We start from the raw sequence: 24742 nt of genomic DNA, 5'->3' as shown, positions 1-24742 counted from the left end.
TTTGCTTATATATATTTTTTTAACCATGCGAAATTTTTGTTTTTGTTTTTAAATCAGTCAAAGGAAGAGTATTGGAACAATCTTTTCAGATAATTGTGGATACTTTTCTCTGATTTTACACTAAAACTCTGCAAGTGGCAGTTTCTTAAAGGTTAGTAGTTACGTGGAATCTGAAAACACATCATTTTTGCATTCGGTGACGTTGAAATATACTGGTCTGTCTTGCAGTCTGAATGAATCTTTTACCTACAGGTGATTTTGTAACATCACACATTGGTCATTTGGGAAATATTGTTTCGATGAGTTATGCATCTCTTCCAAATGGTGACACGTTTTATCATATGACATCAAAAAATCTTTCAGTTAATGCTATCACTGATCTCGTCGGAAAAGCCTTGATGTGTTGAGAAACTGTCCAGCTCATGGTGGCAAATATGAGTTTTCCATAATTCTAATTTTACTCATTCACTAAGGACATTCTTAATTTTTAAGTGAAATTAGCTTTTTTTTTTTTTCTCTGTGTGAGTGCATTGTGGTGAAGGATTTCATGACTGCTAGTATACGGTTTGAGGCTACTGCTTTGATTCGCGTTAAGGTGCCAAAAGCTTTCCTCACCACTGCTTTTATAACTTCAGTAAAAAGGTCGACACAGTGAAAAGAACAAATAAAGCCCCAGTGTTACTGTGAAAGGCCCATGGGTGTGCAAACAGTTTGTACTCCTCTACTAATTGACAGGTTAGTGGTTTGAATTCACCCATCAGTAAAAAAAAAAATTTTTTTTTTTTTTTGCTGCAGAAAAAAGGCCCGGGAATCTGCTTCCGTGAAGATTACAGCCAAGAAAACCCTATGGAGCACACGTCTACTCTGTAACACATGGGGTCTTCATCAGTCAGAATGAACTTGAGGGCAATGGGTTTGGTTTTTGGTTTTTTATTATTGTGAAAACAGTTTTGACCCCCACAGGCCCCATGAAAGGGTCTCAGGGATCCCCCTACCCCACCCCCGGGGTCCACGGGCCCATACTTTGAGTACCACTGCTCTGCAGGTATCCTAAATCCTTTAAACTGTATTTTCAATCAGCTCTAACCTCAGGGAAAGAGAATATTTAAATCACTCAAAGAGATGCCTCTAGGCAAAGAAAGAGGTAACACGCCCCCTCCCTCCTCACACACAGTCCAAGAAGGTTTCCCTTTGCCCCTTTGTTATGCCCCATTTCGAGGAAGTATTCACCTGACTAAACACTATACTTCCCTCAAAGCAGGGTTGATTGCTGACTGTGAGGCATTAACTGCTTAACAAAGACTGAGGCGTTGCTGAAAACACGGGAATGTGTCAGATGTTGCCGCCAATTGCAGATCAAAGGAAGAGAGCTTATCTCTGTAGTAATCAAATAAGGAAAAAAGCCTTCAATTTGCAAAAATGACAAATGCAATAAAGCTCAAAGTTGCTTGCGGGGCAGAGGATGGTGGGGGAAAGTATAAGAGGTTCACCAGAGGCTTCCTTTCCTGGGGGTCCTCTCTGCACCCTACACGCTTCTAGGCTTAATGTTGTCGATCAGAAGTTGAGGAACTCATTGGAGACCTGCTCCCTGCCCTTCTCCAGACAAGGTCAAGATAGGCTGAGGGAAAGGGGACACTCACACTCAAATGACACTGATCATCAGAGACCTTGGGGGAATACTCAAGGTAGGGCAAGGAGGTGCTGGGGAAATACAGGAATGCTCAACCCTCTTCACTGGCCCTTACCAGTTCTACTTCTCTGGAGGGCTATCTGTTAAAGCTTTTTAAATATGCACCTTTGATCCAGCAATTCCACTTCGAAAAACTTATCCTCCAGAGTCAGCTGTGCACCAAGATGTACGTCTAAGGATATTCATCACATTGTTATAATAGAGTTGGAAACAGCGTAATAAATAAATAAAGCAACAAGGAACTGGTTAAATAAACAATGGTACAGCCTCAGGATGGTCTCAAAGTATGGTCTGTGAACCCCGGAAGGCTACTGAGATCTTTTCTGGGAGTCTGCAAGGTCAAAGCTACTTTCATAATAATAGACCCGTTGCTGGCAAGTTGATTCCGACTCATGGTGACCCATGTGTTAGAGAGTATAACTGCTCTGTAGAGTTTTCTAGGCTGTAATCTTTACAGAAACATCACAAGGACTTCCTTCCGTGGCACTACTGGGTGGGTTTGATCCTCCAACCTTTAGGTTTAGTAGTTGAGGGCAAACCATGAGCCACCCAGGGACTATTTTCATTGTAATACTAAAACACCCTTTGACTTCTTCACTGTGTTGACCTTTGCACCTATGGTGCAAGAACAATAGTGGGTAAAACTGCTGGCAATTTAGCACAAATCAGCAATGGCACCAAATAGAATGAAGTAAGACAACTGCCTTGAGGAAAAGCACTTACATGATTGAATTTCAGGCTGAACTAGCTGCTTTTTTCATGGGACACCGTTTTTACTTAAAAAACGACGATAGCAGGGCTCCATTACGACTTCGTGAACCCTAGCATTTGTGTTTTTGTAGGCCCTTTCCTCACAAAAACATACAAAAATGACATTTTACAACTGTACTGGCATAAAGACAAATATATTAATATTATATATTTAATGTATTTTTGACCTATAAAAACTAACCTTCATTTTTTCCTTCTGATTTTAAAAGAAATTAAAACATTTGTGTGGGCTCAGAAAGTACTATGGCCTCGGCACCGTGCCTGATGGGGAGTCGGCACCAGCCAACAAACTATGTTTATTTAGACTTGGCTTGCTGCAGGGCTGAATGCTCCATTAAAAAAAAAAAAAAAAAAGCCACTCATAATATAGGGTCCCAGACAGAGCTGGAGAAAAACGTAGAGCAAAATTCTAACTAAACAACAACAAGAAAGACCAGACTTACTGATCTCACAGAGACTGGTCAAACTCCTTGTCTTAGTCATCTAGTGCTGCTACAACAGAAATACCACAAGTGGACAGCTTTAACAAAGAGTTTATTCTCCCAGGGATGTGACCTGGTAAGGGTGTTACAATCCCGCCCTAATCCTCTTCAACATAAAATTACAATCACAAAATGGAGAACCACAGAATACTGGGAATCATGGTCTAACCAAATTAATACACACATTTTGGGGGGGGCATAATTCAATCTGTGACATTCCACCTTTTGGCACCCCAAAAAATCACATTCTTGCAACATGCAAAACATACTCAGCCCATCATATATATTATAGCAAAAGTCTTAACTCTAAGTCCAAAATCCAAAAATTCCTCTTCCTCTGTGAAATCTAGAATACAAGTTATCTGCTTCCAAAGTACAATGGTGGAAGAGGCACAAGCTAGACATTTCCATTACAAATGGAAGACATTGGAAGGAAAGAAGGTATAACAGGCACCAAACAAGTCAGCAGAACATATTACATTAGCCCTCAGGGCTTTGAAAATAATCCTCTGTTCTCTGAGACCATTTACACAACAGCCCTGCCCTCCAGACTCTAGGTATTGGTCACATTCTCCAGATTCTGAGTGGAGGCCCCTTGGCCCTGGGCTTCAGCTCCGCCTTCCGGGCCCACCAGGACAGCAACTCTGCTCCCTCCGCTTTAGGCGCACCATTCTCCTATTCCATCTGAGTGATGACTCTACCCTTAGAAACACCAAAGGCCGTGGCTCCACCTTTTGGGACCCCAGAGGTTGGGGCCATACCTTTTGAAACTGAGCTCCTTGTGTTCCTTGTCTCTTCAGCTTCTGCTTCCTGGTTTCTTGGTCTCTTGGATCCTCTGGCCTCACATCCGCATCTGCCCTGCTGGGGCAAGTGTTCCAAAACTCTGTAGCTCCACCAATAAGTGCCTGGAGGCACCCCACTCTGCCAGGAAGCCTCCTGCGCAGAGGCACTCAGCTCTCTCGCTCCGTGGGTCCGCTCCAGCTGTCTGACGATGGTCTTCTTGGTTGTGCTGCTGCCAGTTCTCTGCCGCCGCCACTTCTCTATCACTGCAGGTTCTCTGCTGCTGCAGGTCCTCTGCTGCTGTGGCTCCTCTATCCAACCACAGTTTCAAAACCACTTCCACATTTTAGGTATCTGTTAGTGCAGCACCCCACTCTCTTGGTACCAAATTCGGTCTTAGTCATCTAGTGCTGCTATAACAGAAATACCACAAGTGGGTGGCTTTAACAAAAAGAAGTTGATTCTCTCACGGTACTGTAGGCTAGAAGTCCAAATTCAGACTGTGAGCTCCAGGAGAAGGCTTTCTCTCTCTGTCAGCTCTGGAGGAAGATTCCTTGTCATCAGTCTTCCATTGGTCTAGGAGCATCTCAGAGCAGGAACCTCAGGTTCAAAGGACGTGCTCTGCTCCTGGCACTGCTTTCTTGGTGGTATGAGGTCTCCACCTCTCAGTTAGCAGCCACGTGCTTAACCTCTGAGCCACCTGGGCTCCTTGAATACTCCCTTAAGCACAGTTCTAATATAGGTTATTAATATACTCATTTTTATACCAATGCAGTTACCTTTGTGGAGGAAGAGGCCCACAAAAGCAAAAGTGCCTAGGGCCCACAGAAGTCCTAATGCTGCCCTGTACATGTGGCAGGCATTTTCTTGAAACTGAATGAAATAAGCCTATCACTTCAAGGGAAATAACTGTGATATTATGTTATACTATTACGAACAATAAATTTGAGTTTTCAGGCAAAAATTCAAGTTTTGGTAAATTTGTACCTGCCACCGTGAGCTTGATAGGTTTCCAATACTTAAAAGCCTTTTGGATGAGATTTCTGATACTGTGCAATGACATGTACTGATACCTGGAAGATCTGTATACCTCAGTGAACCAATATTTTCCAAATGACTGATGTTCCTTTTTATAAAATCATTCACAGCGAAAAGGTCCATTCAAGGTGTAAGACAGACCACTGGATTTTAATGTAACTGAGTTTAAAAATTTACAGATTGGTTTCTATATTGTAATCAATCTTTAAGGAACTACAACTTCTTGAGTTTTAGTGTAGCATCAAAGAAGAAAGGAGCCCTGGTAGAGCAATGGTTAAGTGCTCAGTTGCTAACCGAAAGGTCGCCAGTTCAAACCCACCGGCTGCTCCACAATCTGCTGGCGATCTGTTTCCGTAAAGATTTCAGCCTAGGAAACCCTATGGGCAGTTCTACTCTGTCCTATAGAGTCGCTATGAGTTGGAATCAACTGCAAGGCACAAAACAACAACCTCAAAGAAGAAGGTCCCATACGATCCAGCAATCCCACTCCTTGGAATATATCCTAGAGCCTTTACACGAACAGATATATGTACACCCATGTTTATTGCAGCACTGTTTACAATAGCAAAAACATGGAACCAACCAAGGTGCCCATCAATGGATGAATGGATAAATAAATTATGGTATATTCACACAATGGAGTACTACGCATCGATAAAGAACAGTGAGGAATCTGTGAAACATTTCCTAACATGGAGGAACCTGGAAGGCATTATGCTGAGTGAAATTAGTCAGTTGCAAAAGGGCAAATATTGTATAAGACCACTATTATAAGAACTTGAGAAATAGTTTAAACTGAGAAGAAAACATTCTTCTGTGGTTACAAGACGGGGGAGGGAGGGAGGGTGAGAAAGAGGCATTCACTAATTAGATAGTAGATAAAAACTACTTTATGTAAAGGGAAAGACAGCACACAATACAGGGGGGGGTCAGCACAATTGGACTAAAGCAAAAGCAAAGAAGTTTCCTGAATAAACTGAATGCTTGGAACGCCAGCATAGCAGGGGCAGGGGTCTGGGGACCATGGTTTCAGGGGACATCTAAGTCAATTGGCATAATAAATCTATTAAGAAAACATTCTGCATCCCACTTTGAAGAGTGGCATCTGGGGTCTTAAACGCTAGCAAGCAGCCATCTAAGATGCATCAATTGGTCTCAACCCACCTGGATCAAATGAGAATGCAGAACACCAAGAACACAAGGCGATTATGAGCCCAAGAGACAGAAAGGGCCACACGAACCAGAGACTACATCACCTTGAGACAAGGAGAACTAGATGGTGCCCGGCTGCAACCGATGACTGCCCTGATAGGGAACACAACAGAGAATCCCTGAGGGAGCAGGAGAGCAGTGGGATGCAGACCCCAAATTCTCATAAAAAGACCAGACTTAATGGTCTGACTGAGATTAGAAGGACCCTGGTGGTCATGGCCCCCAGACCTTCTATTGGCCCAGGACAGGAACCATTCCCGAAGCCAACTCTTCAGACATGGATTGGACTGGACAATGGGTTGGAGAGGGATGCTGGTGAGGAGTGAGCTTCTTGGATCAGGTGGACTCTTGAGACTATGTTGGCATCTCCTGCCTGGAGGGGAGATGAGAGGGTGGAGGGGGTTAGGAGCTGGTGAAATGGACATAAAAAGAGACTGGAGGGAGAGAGCGGGCGCTGTCTCATTAGGGGGAGAGTAATTGGGAGTGTGTAGCAAGGTGTATATGGGTTTTTGTGTGAGAGACTGACTTGATTTGTAAACTTTCACTTAAAGCACAATAAAAATTATTAAAAAAAAAAAAAAAGAATAAGGTCCCCAGGTGGCACAAGCAGTTTGTGATCAGCTGCTAGCCCAGTGATGCCATGTAAGAAAGGGCTGGCAATCTGCTTTGTAATGATTAGAGCCAAGAAAGCACTACAGAATAGTTCCACTCCATAACATTTAGGGGTACCATGAGTCCGAATCAACTCAACTATGTTTGGTATGAAAGAAGAATATCCATAGTTCTCTGAAATGGTTATTAAAATTCTCTATTCTTTCCCAAATACATATCTGTGGAAGGCTGGGTTTCCTTCATACACAACCAATTGAATACAGAAGAAGATATGAGACTGCAGCTATCTTTTATTAAGCTAGACATTATAGAAATGTACAAAATTGTGAAACAATGTCCCTGCTCTCACTAAATAGTTTGTTTGGAAAGATATAGTTTTTTTTTTATAAATATATTATTTATGTGAATATATAAGTGGTTTATAGGTTAACATCTAAAAAATAGTAAATATTTAAAATTTTTCTTAGTTTTAATTTCTAACAGGACAAATGTTGACAGATACAAGACACATAATAAAAGCTCATTGGGGTCCTCAACAATTTTTAAGAAGGTAAATAGGTTCTGAATACAAAAAGTTTGGAAACTGCTGTTGTAGGATAACTACCTGATAAAATGTTCATAAAAAACCATTAAGCAGGTAAGAAGCACTAAATACAGTAGGAATCCGTCTACGTTTAATATTAAATTGGCACAAATACGGAGACTGGAAGGGAACAGTGGTTCTCTCCTAGTAGTGTGCTTAGGGGGATTTTTATTTATTTATTTATTGTTTATTATTATTTTTTTCAAGTCTTCCATGGTGAGTATGCATTTATTTTGCAATTGGAGGAAAAACAAAACAAAAATAGAAGCAGGTGAAACTCCTTGATTCAGATTGGGGGAGGGGGCAGGCCACTGAAGTGGAAGAACTGAGAGGGCAAGGTGCAGGAGAGAGTGGAGAGATAGAGAAAGCCAAACTTCTGGAGAGAGGTAGGGATAGAGCTGCCGGGTTGAACAACTCTGAGGGACAACATTCCTAGTACATTCTATGAGGGGTGGGGCTGGCACCAAGATTAGCTCTTGGAGGAGTACAGACTTTAACAAGCAAGCGAAAGAAGCAGAGCAGGGTAAGATAGATGCCAAGGCACACGAAGATCTCTAAGAAACCAGGAAGCAGAAGCTGAAGAGCCAAGGGCCTTCTTCCAGAGCCAACAGAAAGAGAAAGCCTGTCCCTGGAGCCAGTACTCTGAATTTGTGCTTCTCGTCTCCTAAACTCGGAGAAAATATCAGTTTGTTAAAACCACCCACTTGCGGAATTTCTGTTATAGCAGCACCAGATAACTGAGACACATGGGGCAGTGGTGATGACCAAGTGGAGACAAAAAGAGGTGCTCTCCATGAGAGGGCTGGGCAGGGGCTGGGCACAGAGGAAACCAAGCATCCCGAAGGTCTCTTTTGAGGCTGGACCATCAGGGCTCCGAGCCAGATGACTCAAGTTCGAATCTCAGCTCCAGCTTACCCTCTCTGTGACCTTGGACAGCTTTCTTGGCTTCCCCAATCTACGGTGTCCGCATCTATAAAATTGAGGTAGTAATGCCCCAGAAGCAGCCTGCCTGTTAGGGTTGTTGTAAGGGTGAAATGACATTGATATATGTAAACTGGCACATGGGAGTGTGCAAGGAGTTGGAGACCAAAGTCACAGAGACACCAACTGGGAAACCAATGGTGAAGGTGGTTCTATTGGACATTGTCCTCTGCATTCGACCTTGGACACTAATGGACCTCGGGTTGAAAAAGCCTCAGGTCTGCCCACCACCAGGACACCGGCAGGCAACACAAGTCTCCCCCTCCCCACACAGTCCTGGCTTCCTCCACAGCCCAGCTTTATGGCTTGTTAAGTTTTTCAGGAAAAGGAGCCCTTGTGGCACAGTGGTTAAAGCTCGTGACTGCTAACGGAAAGGTCGGTGGTTTGAACCCACATCCTGCTTAGCAGGAGAAAGATGTGGCAGTCTGCTTCCATAAAGATTATAGCCTTGGAAACCCTATGGAGCAGATCTACTCTGTCCTATAGGGTTGTATGAATTGGGAACGACTTGACGACACACAACAACAAATTTTCCAGGAGTCCTGTTTACATTTTGACTAGGGCCTGGGCAGTGTTGGTAACACACCCAGAGGGTATCTCTCCTTGGGAAGGAGCCTGACATAGGCTTGGTACACGGCAGGTGCTCATCAAGTTTGCTGAGTGAATAAATAAAGTCCAGCATCCTCCCTACTTGCTGTAGCCCACAGAAACCTCACCTGGTGGCCCCTGCAGGTGCTTGACAGAAGGATCCAGGGAAGAACAGAGCAACAAGGGGATTACTGCCCCTCCCCTATCACCTCTACTCAGCTTCCCCTGGAAATCCCCACACATGCTTATGACTGTTTTGGGACCTGAAGTGTTATCACTTCTCCAGCGTCATTGTCTGTTAGTCTTCCTTGTACTCATTCCACTCCAGCCTCACACTCCCTATTCCTTGACCATTTGGGACATGCTCCTGTCTCAGGGCCTTTGCACTTGCTGTTCCTCATGCTTGGAACACTCTTCCCCCAGATATCCATGTGCCTTGCTCTGTCAATTCCTTCAAATTTTTGCTTAAATGTCATCTTCTCAGGGAGGCCTTCTTTAAAATTTGAAACTCCACCTCTATCTCACTCTCCTTATCCTATTCCCTGCCTTAATTTTCTCCACAGCATTTACACCATCTGACACATTACCTCTATTGTTTATTGTCATTTTTCCCACTAGACTGCAAACTCCAGAAGGGCAGGCATTTTTGCCTGTTATATTCACTGCTTCATGCCCAGCACCTGAATTCGCATACAGACATACATCCTTAGCACTTATTAACTGAATTAATAAATGCATAAACAGCATGTTTTGGAGGCTGATTTGGAAAATTTTAAAGGGCAGTGTAAAGCATTATTGTAAAGGGGAAGAAGTTCCAAACCTCAAACCAAACTCACTGTATTAGAACTGCTCATAGTGTTTCTAAGGCTGTAAATCTTTTTTTTTTTTAATAATTTTTATTGTGCTTTAAGTGCAAGTTTACAAATCAAGACGGACTCTCATACAAAAATTTATAAACACCTTGCTATATACTCCTAGTTGCTCTCCCCCTAATGAGACAGCACACTCCTTCCCTCCACTTTCTCTTTTTGTGTCCATTCACCCAGCATCTGCCCCCCTCTGCCCTCTCATCTCCCCTTCAGACAGGAGATGCCAACATAGTCTCGTGTCTACTTGATCCAAGGAGTTCACTCCTCACCAGTATCATCTTCTATCCCATAGTCCAGTCCAATCCCTGTCTGAAAAGTTGGCTTCAGAAATCGTTCCTGTCTTGGGCTAACAGAGGGTCTAGGGACCATGACCTCTGGGGTCCTTCTAGTCTCAGTCAGACCACTAAGTCTGGTCTTTTTACAAGAATTTGGGGTCTGCATCCCACTGCTCTCCTGCTCCTTCAGATGTTCTTTATTGTGTTCCCTGTCAGGGCAGTCATTGGTTGTACCTGGGCACCATCTAGCTCTTCTGGTCTCAGGCTGATGCAGCCTCTGGTTTATGTGGCCCTTTCTGTCTCTTGGGCTCATAATTACCCTGTGCCTTTGATGTTCTTCATTCTCCTTTGCTTCAGGTGGGTTGAGACCGATTGATGCATCTTAGATGGCTGCTTGCTAGCATTTAAGACCCCAGACCCCACTCTCCAAAGTGGGATGCAGAAAGTTTTCTTAATAGATTTTATTATGCCAATTGACTTAGATGTCCCCTGAAACCATGGTAAGGCTGTAAATCTTTATGGAAGCAGATTGCCACATCTTTCTCCCGCTGGTGGGTTGAAGCGCCTATCTTTTGGTTAGCACCTGAGAGGTTAACCTGAGGGCTGGGAGGAGATTTGATTACCTTCATAGATTCCCTTGCACAAAGACCTTCTTTAACCTCACATCAACCCTTCGGCGTGTGTATTAGTTTCCAAATTTAGTCCACAGCTGGGTGTTGGGGTGAAAAGGAGGGTTAGAGGGGAGGGCCCTATTAAGTACTTGGTATGAGGCACTAATGCCTTGAGGCCAGTAATCAAATTTAGGAACACTGTGTTTGGATGCATTTTGCTGTGGCCTCTCCTTCTACTGCTTGTCTGCAGTTTTATGTGGGCAATGCTAAAGAATCACTATTTATACTAGTAAATGCCAACTTGAGTCCAATAGCAAACGTTTGCTGAATCAAAGCAGCTAACCACTTTGATGTGCAAAGCAGGTCCAGACTTCAAGGGGTGCCTATGAACAACTCCGTGGCGGGAGGGAGCGGGTGGGCAGTAGCTGGCTGTGGGGCACACAAAGGCTTGAGGATGGCTTGTATCCAAGGCAGGGGCAGATTAACCAATGAGCAAAGTAGCTCTGGTTTATATCATATTAAGCAAGGTATGCACGGGTTTACTTGTGTTTACTTACGTGTAGTGAACAATTTCACATGGGTTTCACAGGTGAAATTGTTCACTACAGATTCGTAAGTACGCACAAGTAAACCCGTGCATACCTTGCTTATTGGGTAATCCAGCCCTCATCCGAGGACTGTGGGGGCGCTGAGGTGCGTGGGAGATTGGCCCTTGGTTGGGGAGAGAAACGCGCTCGCAGGTAATAGCAATTGTGCCTCCCTCCCTAAGTTAAGGAGCCCTGGTGGCGCATTGGTTGAGTTCGGCTGCTAACCAAAAAAGGCTGGCAGTTCGAATCTACCAACCGCTCATTTGAAACCTTACGGGGCAGTTCTACTCTGTCCTATAGGGTCGCTATGAGTCGGAATAGACGCGATGGCAACAGGCTTGGGCCCTGAGTTAATGGAAAGGCTACTAGGGCCAGGGCCAGACACACAGCAGGGGCTCCGTAAACGTCACTCGAGACCCAGAGGCTGGGAGGCGTCCTGGAGAAGCGCCTCTCTCGTGGGCCTGACCATTTCCAAGGATTTAGCTTAGGGCGCGCCTTGAGCTCAAGGGCTGGACAGTGCGATGAACAGCCGGGCGGGCTACCTGAGGGCAGAGGGCCAGATGACTGGGCCTCGGTCCAGTCGGGGGACAGACAAACCGACATCCAGGGAGCAGAGCGCGGAAACCCCCGCGGGCGCAGCAGCGGAGTGGGGTCAAGGCCGGGGCGATCGGGTGGCGCGGGGAGGGGTGGCCGGACGCGGGGGGGACGGGATGGGATGTGACGAGCGGCGCGCTGTGCATTGTGGGAATCCCGGGGCCGCGGCGACTGGTTCCAGTTCACTCGGCTGCGGACCAGGCGGAGGGGGCGAGCGCGGGGCGTGCGGGCGGGAAGCGAGGAGGCGGGCGGGCCAGCGAGGAGCGCGGAGAGAAAAGGCGCGAGCGGCCGAGAGGGCACAGGCCGAGACACCTTGCTGCTGCAGCCGCCTCCGCCGAGCCGCCCTGTAAGTGCCGCGCGGCTCCCTAGCCGCGCGCTGGGTCCTCCCAGCTTGGGTCCGGCCGCGGGTGCCTGGGAGCGGCCCGGCCTGGCGCGCACCAGGGCGGCGCGCGGGCTGCGCTCGGCCCGCCGGTCTCGGCGCGGCCCTCGCCCGGGCCTCGCGCGCGCAAGGCGCCCTACCGGGCCGTCTCGGCTGCGCGGGATTCCCTTTGGTTTTGTTCAAAAAGGAAACCCGGAAATCAACTTCTCTTAGAAACGCATCCTCCTACCTGCGCCGTGGCGCTTTTGTGGGAAGGAGACAGTTCTGGCCGCTCCCCAAGCAGTCCCTTCCAGGGGCAGGCCGGCGAGCTGGGCCGGCGGAAGCCCCGCGGCGCAGGCTGGCCAGCCCGGGCCCGGACGCCTGAGAGCTGTTGTGAGCGGAGTTGTACTTGGTGAGGCGTCCCCCCCTCCCCGCGGCCCGCGAGTTGCCGGTCCCGGCACAATAAGTCGGGCCCGGGATCCAGGGGGTCGTGGTGTAGGAGTCTAGCTCAGTACCTGCTGATGGGCGGGGAGTGGGTATTGGGGGATACTTGCTGGCTGAAGCTAGACTGGGGCGGGTGGCGGGCGACTATCCAGGGATGGCCTTGAGAGGGGCCACGGGAACCCACGGTGCTCTCACTCGGCTCCTGCTCACTCAGCCTTTTGTTTGCTTTGTGGCTAAGGGTTTTTTTTTTTTTTTTTTGAGGTGACTCTGGAAGGCCATAGGTTTCCCGGTTGGAGAAGGCCGGGAGGGAAGAGACTTGCTGGGGGAGGGGTGGAGTGAGGAGGCGAGAGTGAGCAGGATGCTGTCGGTCATGTCACCTGACAACAGGTGTGCGGAATGGCGCGCCCCACCCCCTCTCCTGCAGGGACCACAGATCACTCACGGATCCATCCTGTCATTAGATTGCTTGTAAGGTTCTTCTGAACACGATTATTAGGGAAAATATCTCCGAGTTTAAAAGTGAGAGACTGTGCAAACAGCTGAGGCAAACCTTGAATTCAAACAGTACAATTACTATGAAGTCCTTGTAAGACTTTAATGACCCAATAAACAGCATATAAGAAGAGAGAATTAGAGGGGCACTCCTACTAGCTACCCTCTTTTCTTCTAGTTTTCTGGTTTGAGGTTTTACCGTTAAAGAGGGGGAAAGTGCTTTGTTCCAAGGCTTCTGCTCCAGGGAATCGGGGAGTGTTGAACAGCTTTCGGTTTGAGTGAGAGACCCAAGTTGTAAATTAAGTGGAATCCACCTACTGAGGCTGTCTTTAGGGTACTAGTCTGCTGTCAGAGGTGCTATTAACTCTGAAATGGATATCTCATGCCTGCAACTGGAATTAATACCCCATGTAGCTCATTGATCATTCGAGTGGGAATTGACTCCACGGCAACAGGTTTGGTTTTTTTTGGTAGCCCCTTGTATACAACTAAAATTGGGCAGCAGCAGCAGCATCTTGATTTTGTATAAGAGCTTCTCCCATGGGGATGAATGTGTTTTTAAAAACTTTTTTCCTTTTAAAAAACTGAAACGCTCAAGTCTTTAAACTCTTTATTTAGTTTTACAAGGAGAAAGTGAAACCTCTTTTCTGTGCTTTTGTTTTTGATCTGTAACTATTGCTATTGCTCCTTCCTTGATATGGGCATTCAGGAGGAAGGCGAGGAGTTGGCGGGGGGCATAAGTGAAAATTATTAGAGGCCGGGCCTTTAGAGTGAGGCAGGTGGCTCATGTTTTACTAAACTTTGGGAATTGTCAGGAACATCACACAAGATGTTCTAATGCACAACCATAAGTTGTTGGTTTGGTGTATATGGAATGGGTCAGGGTCAGGGGGTATCACACCTCAGTCTTCTGTTTCTGCTAGTCCTGGAGACAGCAGAACACCTGGGAGAGTCCCTCATCCCCCCTCCATAGATAGGCTCTGAGTATATATATTCTGGGACCTGCCTCTAATACCTTCATTGCTAAAGTTGCTGCAAGTTGTTTAAAGGCTATTTATTTAAATAAATGAAAGCACAAACTTACAAAATCCAACAAAATCTGTATGTGGTGTTCATCAGAATTGTTTGAGTGTCCCCCCCACCCCCAAGAATGCATTTTGGGATTTTAAGTGCCCCATTCCTGGAACTCTGGTAGTACAGTGGTTAAAGTGCTCAGATGCTAACCAAAAGGCCAGTGGTTTGAACCTACCAGCCACTCCATGGGAGAAAGGTGCGGCAGTCTGCTTCCATAAAGATTCACAGCCTTGGAAACCCTGTGGGGTAGTTCTACTCTGTCCTGTAGGGCTGCTTTGAGTCGGAATCTACCCGAGGGCAGTGGGTTTGGTTAGGGTTTATTCATGGAACCTGGGCTGGGCAAGAACAGGGGCGAGTGGGGCCCATATCTGTCCTATGGATCCTTCCCAGCGTTGTGCCCTGTAGGCTTAGAGATACATTGGACCCTACCTTAGCTCTTAGGAGTAAGCCCCAGTGGGTTGGCTCTTTGTTTCAGAGCTGTACAGCTTGTTTGCTTGACTCCAGCCTGCCAGATCTGTGTGTTGCATTCTTTCAATAAGTATTTCCTTGATCAGGCACTGGGGACACAGCCATGATCAATAAAATGGTAACCTTGCCAGCAGTGAGCCCTTACCTAACATGGAAGGGCCAAGTAAGCGTTGTCTGGGCAGAGGAGGGAAGGTGGGGAGAAATGTTTGAGACCTGGGCAACCACACGTGCAGTCTTAGAAGAAAGCGTAGAGGTCATATGGGGACCTGCCTGAGGATCAGAATGGCTGGCTGCTAGTGGGGAGTCAGGTAAGGCTGGAGGGGCACATGGGCCACATCACAAAGGGTACTGATCAGAACACACTGAGGGGTTTATTTAGACTTTTTCTCCTGAAAGCAGTAAGGAGCCACAAAAGGGTTCTGAGCAGGTGAGAAATGTGATTGGGTATTCTTGCCATTCTTACTGGGAACTTTTCATCTACTCAACAAATATTGAACAGCTTCTAGATTCCAGGTACAGGGCCCAGCCTGACCAGGGCCCTGCCCTCCTGCTGCTTACATTTTACCTTTTCTCTTGGTGACCTTCCATTGGAGTGGTTACGTTAGAGTTCAGCACAACCTTTAAAAGGGCAAAAAGGCATGGAGGAAAATTTCTTCGTGGAGCAGGCAAGCAATGCCTTGCTCTTGAAATACAGTGCCAGTTCCTTTTACTGCCGCTCAAGAAGAACACCTGGAATGAGTTTGACCAGGTGAAATTTTAATCCCGGACTAGCTTCCCGCAAACTGTTTCCTGCTTGTGGTGGATGACATTCATGTTTGAGTTTTGTTTTTTTCCCACCACTACGAACTCCACACACGAGGAAGATTAAGTCTGCTGGAACAGAACACATGATTTAGGATATATTTACTATCTCAGTTAATCTGTGTTCTCTCCCTGTTTGTAAACCCCTGGTTCACCAAGGGTGGACTGTAGTTCTTTAATCATCCAGCTCACTTTATGATGTAGTATCTTTATGAATGGAGAGAGGTGTTTTTCCTGATTGGCTAGAGTACAGCAGCCAGTCTCTCTCCTAAGCCAATCAGTGCAGCTTGTGAACCCCAGCTCTGTGGTTGATGGTCGTGTAGTATATCCACATGCCTCTGGAGATGTGACAGCAGTGACACTGTTAATCATTTGGTGTGATACGAGTAAACGGAAGAGAATGCTGTAAACAGGATTACTGTCGTACGCTTCAGAATTAAGTGTCTCAGGTTTGCCTTTGTGAGTGGAGTTGATGGGAAGGTGACCAGTGCATGTGAGTACATGGGCATTTATGCCTCTTCAGGGAATGAATGGGGCAATACTCTCATGGACAGCAGTTTGAGTGCCGATAGCTCAGATTCCCCCATCCTCGGGTGCTGGAGATAGGGCTGTCTGACCAGCAGTCCCCAAGCAGCTCTAATCAATATTTTGGTCAGGATTGATTTGCATGCATTCATTGCTTAGATAATAAAAGACTCCACGCTTGACCATTTCAGTAGTTTTGTGAGTGCCCTGATTGTTGAAGGATTTTCTGTGGCTGCAGCTTTAACAGGGGTCGGTCTCTTACAGGTGTGAGGAAAGTAGGTCTCCTCTGGTCTGTGGTACTGAGAGGTCTGTGGCAAGAGGAGAGGTCACTGGAACCACAGGATTGTCAGTCATAAGACCTCTGAGTGTTTCACACTCCAGCTATCAAGACAATTGGGGTGTTGCCTTTCTGGAAATCCCAGGTGGTTCCCTAGGTTCCCTGAAATTTAAGGGTCTGGATTCTCACAGGGACTTGGCCACGTGTATGTTTGTGAATGGCCCCAGAGAAGGTCCCTAACTGGACATCCCACTTGCCGCAACTCTGAGTCCTGTGACCTTTGGAAATGCCGCCTTATCGTTGTCAAAGGAACTGCATCCACGGTAAATGCCGACTAATCAGCACCAGCCAGCCAGCATTTGAGGGCCTCCCAGGTACCAGACCGGATGGTGAGTGCTTGGAGATTCAGTGGTCAGCAGAGCAGACTGGTCCATCCCATCAAGACAGACAAGTAAACAGGCAGTGATGATACAATGTAACAAATGCTAAGGACAGATTAATTGACTTTAGAATTTATATAAGGAGCCCTGGTGACACAATGGTTAAGTACTTGGCTGTTAACCGAAAGGCTGACAGTTCAAACCCATCCCCCAGCTCCATGGGAGAAGGACCTGGTAATTTGCTCCTGTAAAGATTACAGTCTAGAAAACCCTGTGGGGCAGTTCTGCTCTGTCACTTGGAGTCCCTGTGAGTAGAAATTGACTCGATGGCACCTAACAACAACAATAACAGAATTTATGTATAAATTAGACCTAGAGTGGCAATCAGGTTGGAAGAAAGAGCTGGAAACTACATTTGCAGAGTACTGAACGTAAGATTTAGAAAGGTGATTGAACATGATTAATAGTAGGGGTGGGCCGAGGGAGATGACAGGGGATTTTTAGCTGGGTCCAGGGGCTGGAGCAGGCATGTCCTCTCATGGACATGTGAGTGATTCAGCCTGGTGGAGCCCTGGTTGCTGAAATAGGAGAGATGGCCTGGAGGTCTGTAGGACCTTGTCTGATGTCTGGGCAGCAGATTGCCCCAAACTAGGCTATGACTGAGTAATACAAGGCTCAACTGGCACAGGAATGCAGAGGAGGGAGCGCCTTGATGGGTCTGCATCACCAGAGAAGGCATTGGAACCGCTAGGGAGGATTAGCCCAGACAGATGGCTGGAGAGACCATCCCAGACTGAGCGAGTAGCACGTGCTAAAGGGTGGACATAGGAGTGAAGGTGGTTTGTAGTGACAGAGGAGCCTGTTAGGTTCCCTGTTAAAGAGTTCTTCTCGTTTGCATGTCCATCTTATTCACAGGATCCTCACAGCTGCCAGCCTTCTGGTGGTATGAAGACAGACCACATTGCCCTGTCACAGCTCATTTGTTGAGGGGCCTGTGGTCAAAAATTTGCCTCTCACTCAAGCCTGGCTCATCTCTCTGTGTATCTTGGAGTAAATTTTGAAGTTCCACAAACAAAGTTCTGTTTATTGTGACGGATTTATAGCTGGAGGAGTTGTAGAGATGAAGACCACAGAGATCTCCTCAGGATCTACCACAGAATCTTCGCTTCCTGGCAACAGCCGAAAGAGCAGACAAGCTAATGTATAATGATAAGTGGTTGCCAGGGTTGTCTGAAGACCTGTCACTATTTCCAAAGCATTTGGGGCCTGCAACAGGAATGAGGTCACCTGGTTTACTGAATAGGATACCCTTACAGGTGATTATTCCTGGAAGGAAGGCTACGTACACCTTTGTCAGTTTTGACCAGATGGCATAGGTATTTCTCATCTGGTTAATTTCAGTGCCCTGAGGAGAAGCTGAAGGCTTATGAAGTCACCTTTCTGTCTTTACTATCTTTTTACCACCCATCTCTCAGATCAGGCTGGATGCAAGATGTGGGTCAAATAGGGCCCAGCAGGCTTTGGCTGGTCACTCAGACCCTGACTTCAGTGTCAGCTCTTATGTTGATTTGAGTCATGTGAGAGACTAGACGTTTCCTCTTTTCTTCTGAACAAGTAGCTAGAGGATATTTCCCAGCTTCTCTTGCAGTTAGGTGTGGCCATGTGACCAAGTGGTAGTCAGTGGATCATGGACGGAAGTAATATGTCCCACTCCCAGACCTCGCCCATGCAAACCTCCCATGTGTCATCCTTCATGATCTTTTCCTTTCCTTGGCAAACCTGGGAATCGCATGTTGAAGGTGCCAGAGTCACAAGAAGGGAAGAGTCTGGATCTGTGAAACATGTGGTGGAGAAGCACCAACCAAGCATGGAAATTCATCTTGTATTTTTCATGAGCGAGAAATATACTTCAGGGTTTTTCTGTTTCAGCAGCTAGCGTACCTGCACCAATACAAGTGTCCAAGATGAGTTCCATAAAAAGGTGGCCATATTATTATTATTTTTTAATCTTATACACATTGCCATTGTTTTTGTTAACTTTCCTGAGAACTCATTCAATAAGGAGTATCAGGCCCCTTTGTTTGTTGTTAAACAGAATCAGGCCTCTTACATGCAGTTCTTTATTCAGTCCTCCCACTAACCCTTGAGGTCCATTCTGTTGTCATCTCCATTTGACAGATGAGAACATAGACTCAGGTTAAGTAACTTACCCAAGGTCACATAGCAGTAAGTGGCAGAGCCATGATTTGAACCTGACCAGTCTGCCTTTGGAACTCTCATTGTTAACCATGATGCTCAACAGCTACTTCCCTCATAGCCACTCTCTCTCCCCACAGTAGTGCATGGCTATAGCTGCTCACACCCCCACAGAACTCTGAAGAGCAGGATCAGCCTGGCACAGTCATGGTTGCTTCATCAGAATAACAAGAACTACTAGCTTTGTAGCCTCTACAGTCATAGAGGCATGGACTATTGGAGCTGGAGGAGCCCATGAACCATGGGACTTGACCTCTCCAGTTTACCAATAGGTATATGGTAGGCTTGCCCATTTGGTTCAGTGGTTTGAGCATAAATGTCCTTTAGGGAAGGCTTTCCTGGTGCTCTATATGAGGCTGAGGCCCCCTCCTATGCCCTCACCCAGCACCCTAAACTTCCTCTTTGAATCAGTCATTAGGATTATAATTTAAATGACTGTGGGGTTATTTGTTGTCTTTCTCTCTCACTAGCTCTGGGAGAGCAGGGATCACATGTGTCTTGTACACTGTTGTCTTCATTCCCCAGCCTAGTTCCTGATGTGAATGCATGCATGAATTGGATGCCTTTGGCAAACATCTGAGACCCTACTGTGAGGCACTGCGCTAGGAATACATCCAGGGGCAGCCCTCAGTGAGCTTGCAGTCTGATGGGAGAGACAGGAGCATATGCCTGTGGTGTGGGCGCATGGGTGCTGAGGATGGAGCAGCTGGACCTGCAGGTTTGGCAGAGGGCAGGAAACAAGTGTGAGGGATAAAGGAGATCCTGGCAAAGGGAACCACTGCTGCAAAGGCAGGGAGAAAAAAAGCAGGCATTTGAGGGGAACCTTGTGTGGTTCCCTTTGTCCAAGTTTAGACTACAAGTGGTACGAGGCAAAGCTACAACGGTTTCTAGGGCATTGCATGGCAGACCAAGAGTGCATGATTTTATCTTGGGAATCATGGGGAGCCACAAAAAGTTTTTGGACCAGGGCCATAGCATATTCAGATTTGTGTGCACAAAGACAGAGTGGAAGGTGGACTAGAGGAGTTACAGGCTAGCAGTGGGGAGACCTTTTCAGGAGACTTCTGTGATCATTTGGTTACCATAGTGATGACCTGGACCCAGTCCCAGTGGGGCAGAGAGGAAGGGACCAGCATGAGAGGTGTTGAGAAGGGGCCTCCTTAGGATGGGGTGGCTCTTTGGGTGGGGGTTGGGGGAAGGGTCTAGAGAAGGAAAAGACCCAACACCTCTCCCTCTTCTGGATGGCCTGTCTAGTGGACTGGAAGTGTTCAGGGGGCCTTTTATTTCAACATGGTTCTGCACTGAAGTCCTGTAAGCTACTCTTACCTCTCCTAGATCAAGGATCATAAGTTGGGGACACTGTTTTCATCAAGGAACCAAATATCTGGCTTACATCTTCATTCTCAGGGCTGGTGACATAGTTTTGTTTTATGGAGGCTTCGACAAATTTATAACTCCAGTCTCAAGTGTATGAAAATGCAATTATTAAATGAGTGTATAGAATGTGGCCAAGTCATCTCACTTTTACATTGTGTGGCAAGAGGCAAGGCACTTAAAAGCAGTCATTGTCAGTGTAACACTTAAAGGGAAGTGGCCAATAAAATTGGTGTCAGGATATAAAATGTGAAAAGCTGGGCCGTTGTGTTCGGAAGCCAGACCACTCCAGCAGAGCACTGGGGTCTGCAGGCTCAGTGGCTACCGGGCGGTGGCATCTGCCGGCAGGACCTGTGCTTCCAGACGGCTGAGTGGATGGGGAAAAGGGGTCCAGGTGCACAATTCCCAGTAATCCTGACAGGTGTTCTCTTGCCTTCACAGTGTTCTTGCTGACCCATCTCCAGGGCCACTGCCATGTCAAGCCGGGGTGGGAAGAAAAAGTCCACCAAAACCTCACGGTCCGCCAAGGCAGGGGTCATCTTCCCTGTGGGGCGGATGTTGCGGTACATTAAGAAAGGCCACCCCAAGTACAGGATTGGAGTGGGGGCACCCGTGTACATGGCTGCTGTCCTGGAGTACCTGACAGGTGAGTACGCCTGTGTCATCGCTGGCACAGATGGCCGCAGTTTTGGTAGCTTTTCCAGGGCTGATACGACCTTTTTCTTTTACTCTAAAACATTTTAAACCTATAGAAGAGTTACAAGAATAATACAGTGAGCACTTTCACCTAGATTCAGCAGTTATTAACATTTTGCCTCTTTTGCTTGATCTTCTCCTCCCCCCACCCTATGTGTGTATACCTGTGTATGTGGGTGTACATGTATGTATGTATGTTTTTGGCTTATATATTACATGATTCATTTTGAAATCTCAATTGTCCCAATAATATACAGTTTCATTTGTTTCCTGATTCAGGATCCATTTCAGAATCATACTTTGTATTTGGTTATCTGGTTCCTTTGTTAGGTGCCGTCGAGTCGATTCTGACTCATAGCAACTTCATGTACAACAGAACGAAACACTGCCCAGTCCTGAGCCATCCTCACAATCATGGTTATTATGCTTGAGCCCATTGTTGCAGCCACTGTGATAGTCCATCTCATTGAGGGTCTTCCTCTTTTTCGCTGAAGCTCTACTTCACTGAGCATGATGTCCTTCTCCAGAGGCTGGTCCCTCCTGATAACATGTCCAAAGTACGTGACATGAAGTCTCGCCATCCTCTCTTCTAAGGAGCATTCCAGCTATACTTCTTCCAAGACAGATTTGTTCATTCTTCTGGCAGTCCATGGTATATTTAATATCCTTCGCCAACACCATAACTTTAGTCTTATTTAATCTAGAACAACTCCCTAAAACCACCAAAACCAAACCCAGTGCCGTCGAGGTCGATTCTGACTCATAGCGACCCTATAGGACAGGATAGAACTGCCCCACAGAGTTTCCAAGGAGCACCTGGCGGATTTGAACTGCTGACCCTTTGGTTAGCAGCCATAGCACTTAACCACTATGCCACCAGGGTTTCCAGCTCCCTAGATTTTATTTATTTATTTTATGGTTTCATGACATTGGCATTTTTGGAGTCCGGGCCGGTTGCTTTATGAAATGTCCTTCAGTGTGGGTTTGTCTCACGAGTAGATTCAGGTTAAACATTTTTGGCGGTAGAATTGCAGAAGTGATGTTGAGTCTTTCTCTGTGCCTCACGTTAGGAGGCACGGGATGTCTGTGTGCCCTATTATTGGTGATTTTGAGTGTGGTCATTTGGTTAAGATGGTGTCTGCCAGATTCTAAACATTCTCTACCACAATAGTTCCTTACCTAATGGCTTGAGCATCCGTTGCTGATTCCAGCCTGAGCCTGTTATTACTGTGGTGGTAATAAAAGAGTGACTTTCCCGCTTCCAGCGCTCCTTCTGCATTCATCAGCTACCATTCTTCTGTCAAGAAGAAAGTTCCCTCTGCCCTTCTCTTCTTTTTATTTTTTTAGGCTCATGGATTGTTTTATTTAGTGGGTTGTAACCCATTCCTGTCCCTATTCATTTTGGTGCTCAGATTTGTCTAGGTTGAGCCCTCTGCAGGTTGATCCTTATGTCCTTTTTTATGTCTCCATCAGCTTCTGTGCATTTTCTTGCACAGACACAATAAGATGTTTCAGTCTCACCTTGAACTTTCCCTGCCACAGTCCTGAAATCAGCTATTCTGCAAGGAGTCCTTGGTCTTTTTTACAGATAACTTATTTGTGGCTCATTAAAAATCCTGGGAGGGCAGCTGAGTAGGGATACCAGCCCCATTTTTAGAGATGAGAAAGCCAGGCCTCAAAGCATAAAAGGACTGGCCTAGGCCACATACAGCCGGTACAGTAAGAGATTGAGAAAGGGACCCAAATATTGCTTTCCAGTTTTAATGCTTTTACCACTTACTGCTCGATGCATGATCAGGGAAAGTCTGTAGATGGCAGGAGGGAACCTCCTACAGCTGGAAAGAGGAGACCCAGCAAGACAAAGTGCCTCTTCCAAGTCAGGCAGCAGAAGAGCTGGGTAGCATCCTGTTCTCCCAGGTGTCTCAATAGGCAGGGCCAAGGGTTCCCCCACAGCAAACACAGCCACAAGGGATGTAAAGCTCTTGCGTTCTGCTGAAAGCATCTGGACACAAGAATTGGTTGGTGTATTACAGTCACCAGGCATCTGCACACATTTTGAGACTTTTGACCTCTGCTTGGCTCCTGTTGTTGGTATCACGCCCATGCAATCCTGGTAGTGGGTGCACACCAAGTTGGACACCCTGTCACCTGTACATGATTCTCCTCCCTATATAGATAAGGAAATGGAGATCCAGAATTTAGGTGACACACCCAGGAAAGCCATCATGGCATTGGCAGTCAGCCAGGAATCCAGGGGAGAAGTCACTGGGTAGGAAGCAGAGAGCACTTAAGTTCTCACCTGGCAGTTCACATGCTTTGGGACCTCGAGTGAGTCACCGAGCTTTCAGGGCCCCAATTTCCTTCCTCAGATGAAGACAATAGTACCTGCTCTACCGACTCCAGGCTGCCGTGAGAGCAAGGGCTTTGCACATCATGGGGAAGCTGATGTGCTGTGCAAACCCAGCCAGCCCTAGTTACTGGAGTACCGTGATAACTCCTGTCCCTGGGGTGCTCACAGTCATTAGGCCAAGTGCAACGTCAGTGTCCTTTCTATCATCCAGATCCCTTTTTTGGTTGCAGGATAGGGGGTACACCATCGCTTATCAAATCTGAGACAGTTGATGTCTCTGCTACACAAGGGAACTGATGACAGGTTGTACTTTTTCTTTGCTGAATCTGAGTACCTTAGTGATACCCAGCCCAACCGCTGTACCTCAGGCTTCCCTCCTGGGTTGGCCTTTGGTCCTGACTCTTTTTGGATTGTTGCTCCCCAGTAAGCCCTGCGGTTCCCTATGATTCCCGGGCCACATGGCTTGAGGATGAGGAACAGGGGGCCTGGCAGCCACCACCCCTGATGCCAGGCTGCGGATCCCTGATGTAGTGTGGGCTAGAACAAATTCTGGGTTTTCAGAAGCACACAGGCTCAGCGTGTAGGATCTGAGACAGACTGTGGAAAGCATGCAGCGGTGTAGTCAGAAGCCCTGGATTTGCGTTCTGACTCTGTACTTACCAGTTGTATGATCTGGGAGCAATCACGTTGTACCTTTAAACTGTAGGAGTCCTATTTCTAAAATGTGGACAAGCCTGCAAGCCCTTGGGGTAGTTGTGTGCATGAAGTGACATAAGTGAGAAAGTGCTTTGAAACCAAGCTTTTCCTCACTAGGTTCTCATTTCTACCTCCGGCTGGCTGACCACCCTCCTGTGAGAGCCTGGGACTCTTCTAACCTTTCCGTGCAGGCGAGGCCGTGGTCTGTGTGCATGCTCTGCCAGGCCCCACAGGGTCTGCTCTGCAGGGTCTTCTTTGCACACCCCTGCATCGACCCAGACCACACACATCCGCTGTGTGGTTGTCCTATTAGATACCACTGCCTTCCAAAGGGGCTCCGAAAGCTGGCTTTTCCAAGTGGTGGCTGGTCCAGGCTCAGGAGCATCTACTCCATGGGCCTTTAACCAGTTAACTAGAGCCCCCTTCCTTGTCTAGTTGTCACCTAGAGGGCCCTGTGAAAAGTTTTTCCTCTTCTCTGCTCAGCCCAGATTCTTACAGGTGGCAAGTACAATGCAGACTGGTGATGGACTGTGCCACATTGATGCTCTTTGACACAACGGGCCCAGTAGGAGGGTTATGGAGGGGTCTTGATGCTCAGGGATTGCTAATAGGAATGCTGAGCTTTAGGGCCCACCTAGGACTAAGTAAGGAGCTCTGGTGGTGCAGTGGTTAAAACGATCGGCTACCAACTGAAGGTAGGAGGTTCGAAACCACCAGTGGCTCCTCAGGAGAAAGACGTGGCCGTCTGCTTCTGTAGGGATTTACAGCCTTAGAAACCCTATGGGGTCGCTATGGATCGGAATTGACTTGATGGCAGTAGAGTTTGGGGTTAGGGCTAAGTGGTTCTGAAGCAGAGAGTTGACATCTCCTTGCTGACA

General features: G+C 46.9%; 1 protein-coding gene across 5 annotated transcripts in view; it reads left to right on the top strand.

Annotated features, from left to right (window-relative positions):
• Positions 1 to 11888: 11888 nt before the first annotated feature.
• LOC100666599 (core histone macro-H2A.1) overlaps positions 11889 to 24742 on the top strand; it is a 75662-nt gene continuing 62808 nt past the window's right edge. For 4 of the 5 annotated variants that reach the window (XM_010590790.3, XM_010590779.2, XM_003404504.3 and 1 more), the window contains exons 1-2: positions 11889 to 12019; positions 20564 to 20768. In XM_010590790.3, coding sequence (XP_010589092.1) covers positions 20597 to 20768 — 172 coding nt within the window. In that variant the 5' untranslated portion in view covers positions 11889 to 12019; positions 20564 to 20596. Of the gene's footprint in view, positions 12020 to 12230; positions 12444 to 20563; positions 20769 to 24742 lie in introns of those variants that run through there. The other variant, XM_023549216.2, reaches the window with a different exon arrangement.

The sequence above is a fragment of the Loxodonta africana genome, chromosome 2 (genome assembly GCF_030014295.1).
Source record: "Loxodonta africana isolate mLoxAfr1 chromosome 2, mLoxAfr1.hap2, whole genome shotgun sequence".
Classification (NCBI taxonomy): Eukaryota; Metazoa; Chordata; class Mammalia; order Proboscidea; family Elephantidae; genus Loxodonta; species Loxodonta africana.
The sequence above is the reverse complement of the archived record's forward strand: the minus strand, read 5'-3'. Positions and strand labels throughout refer to the sequence as shown.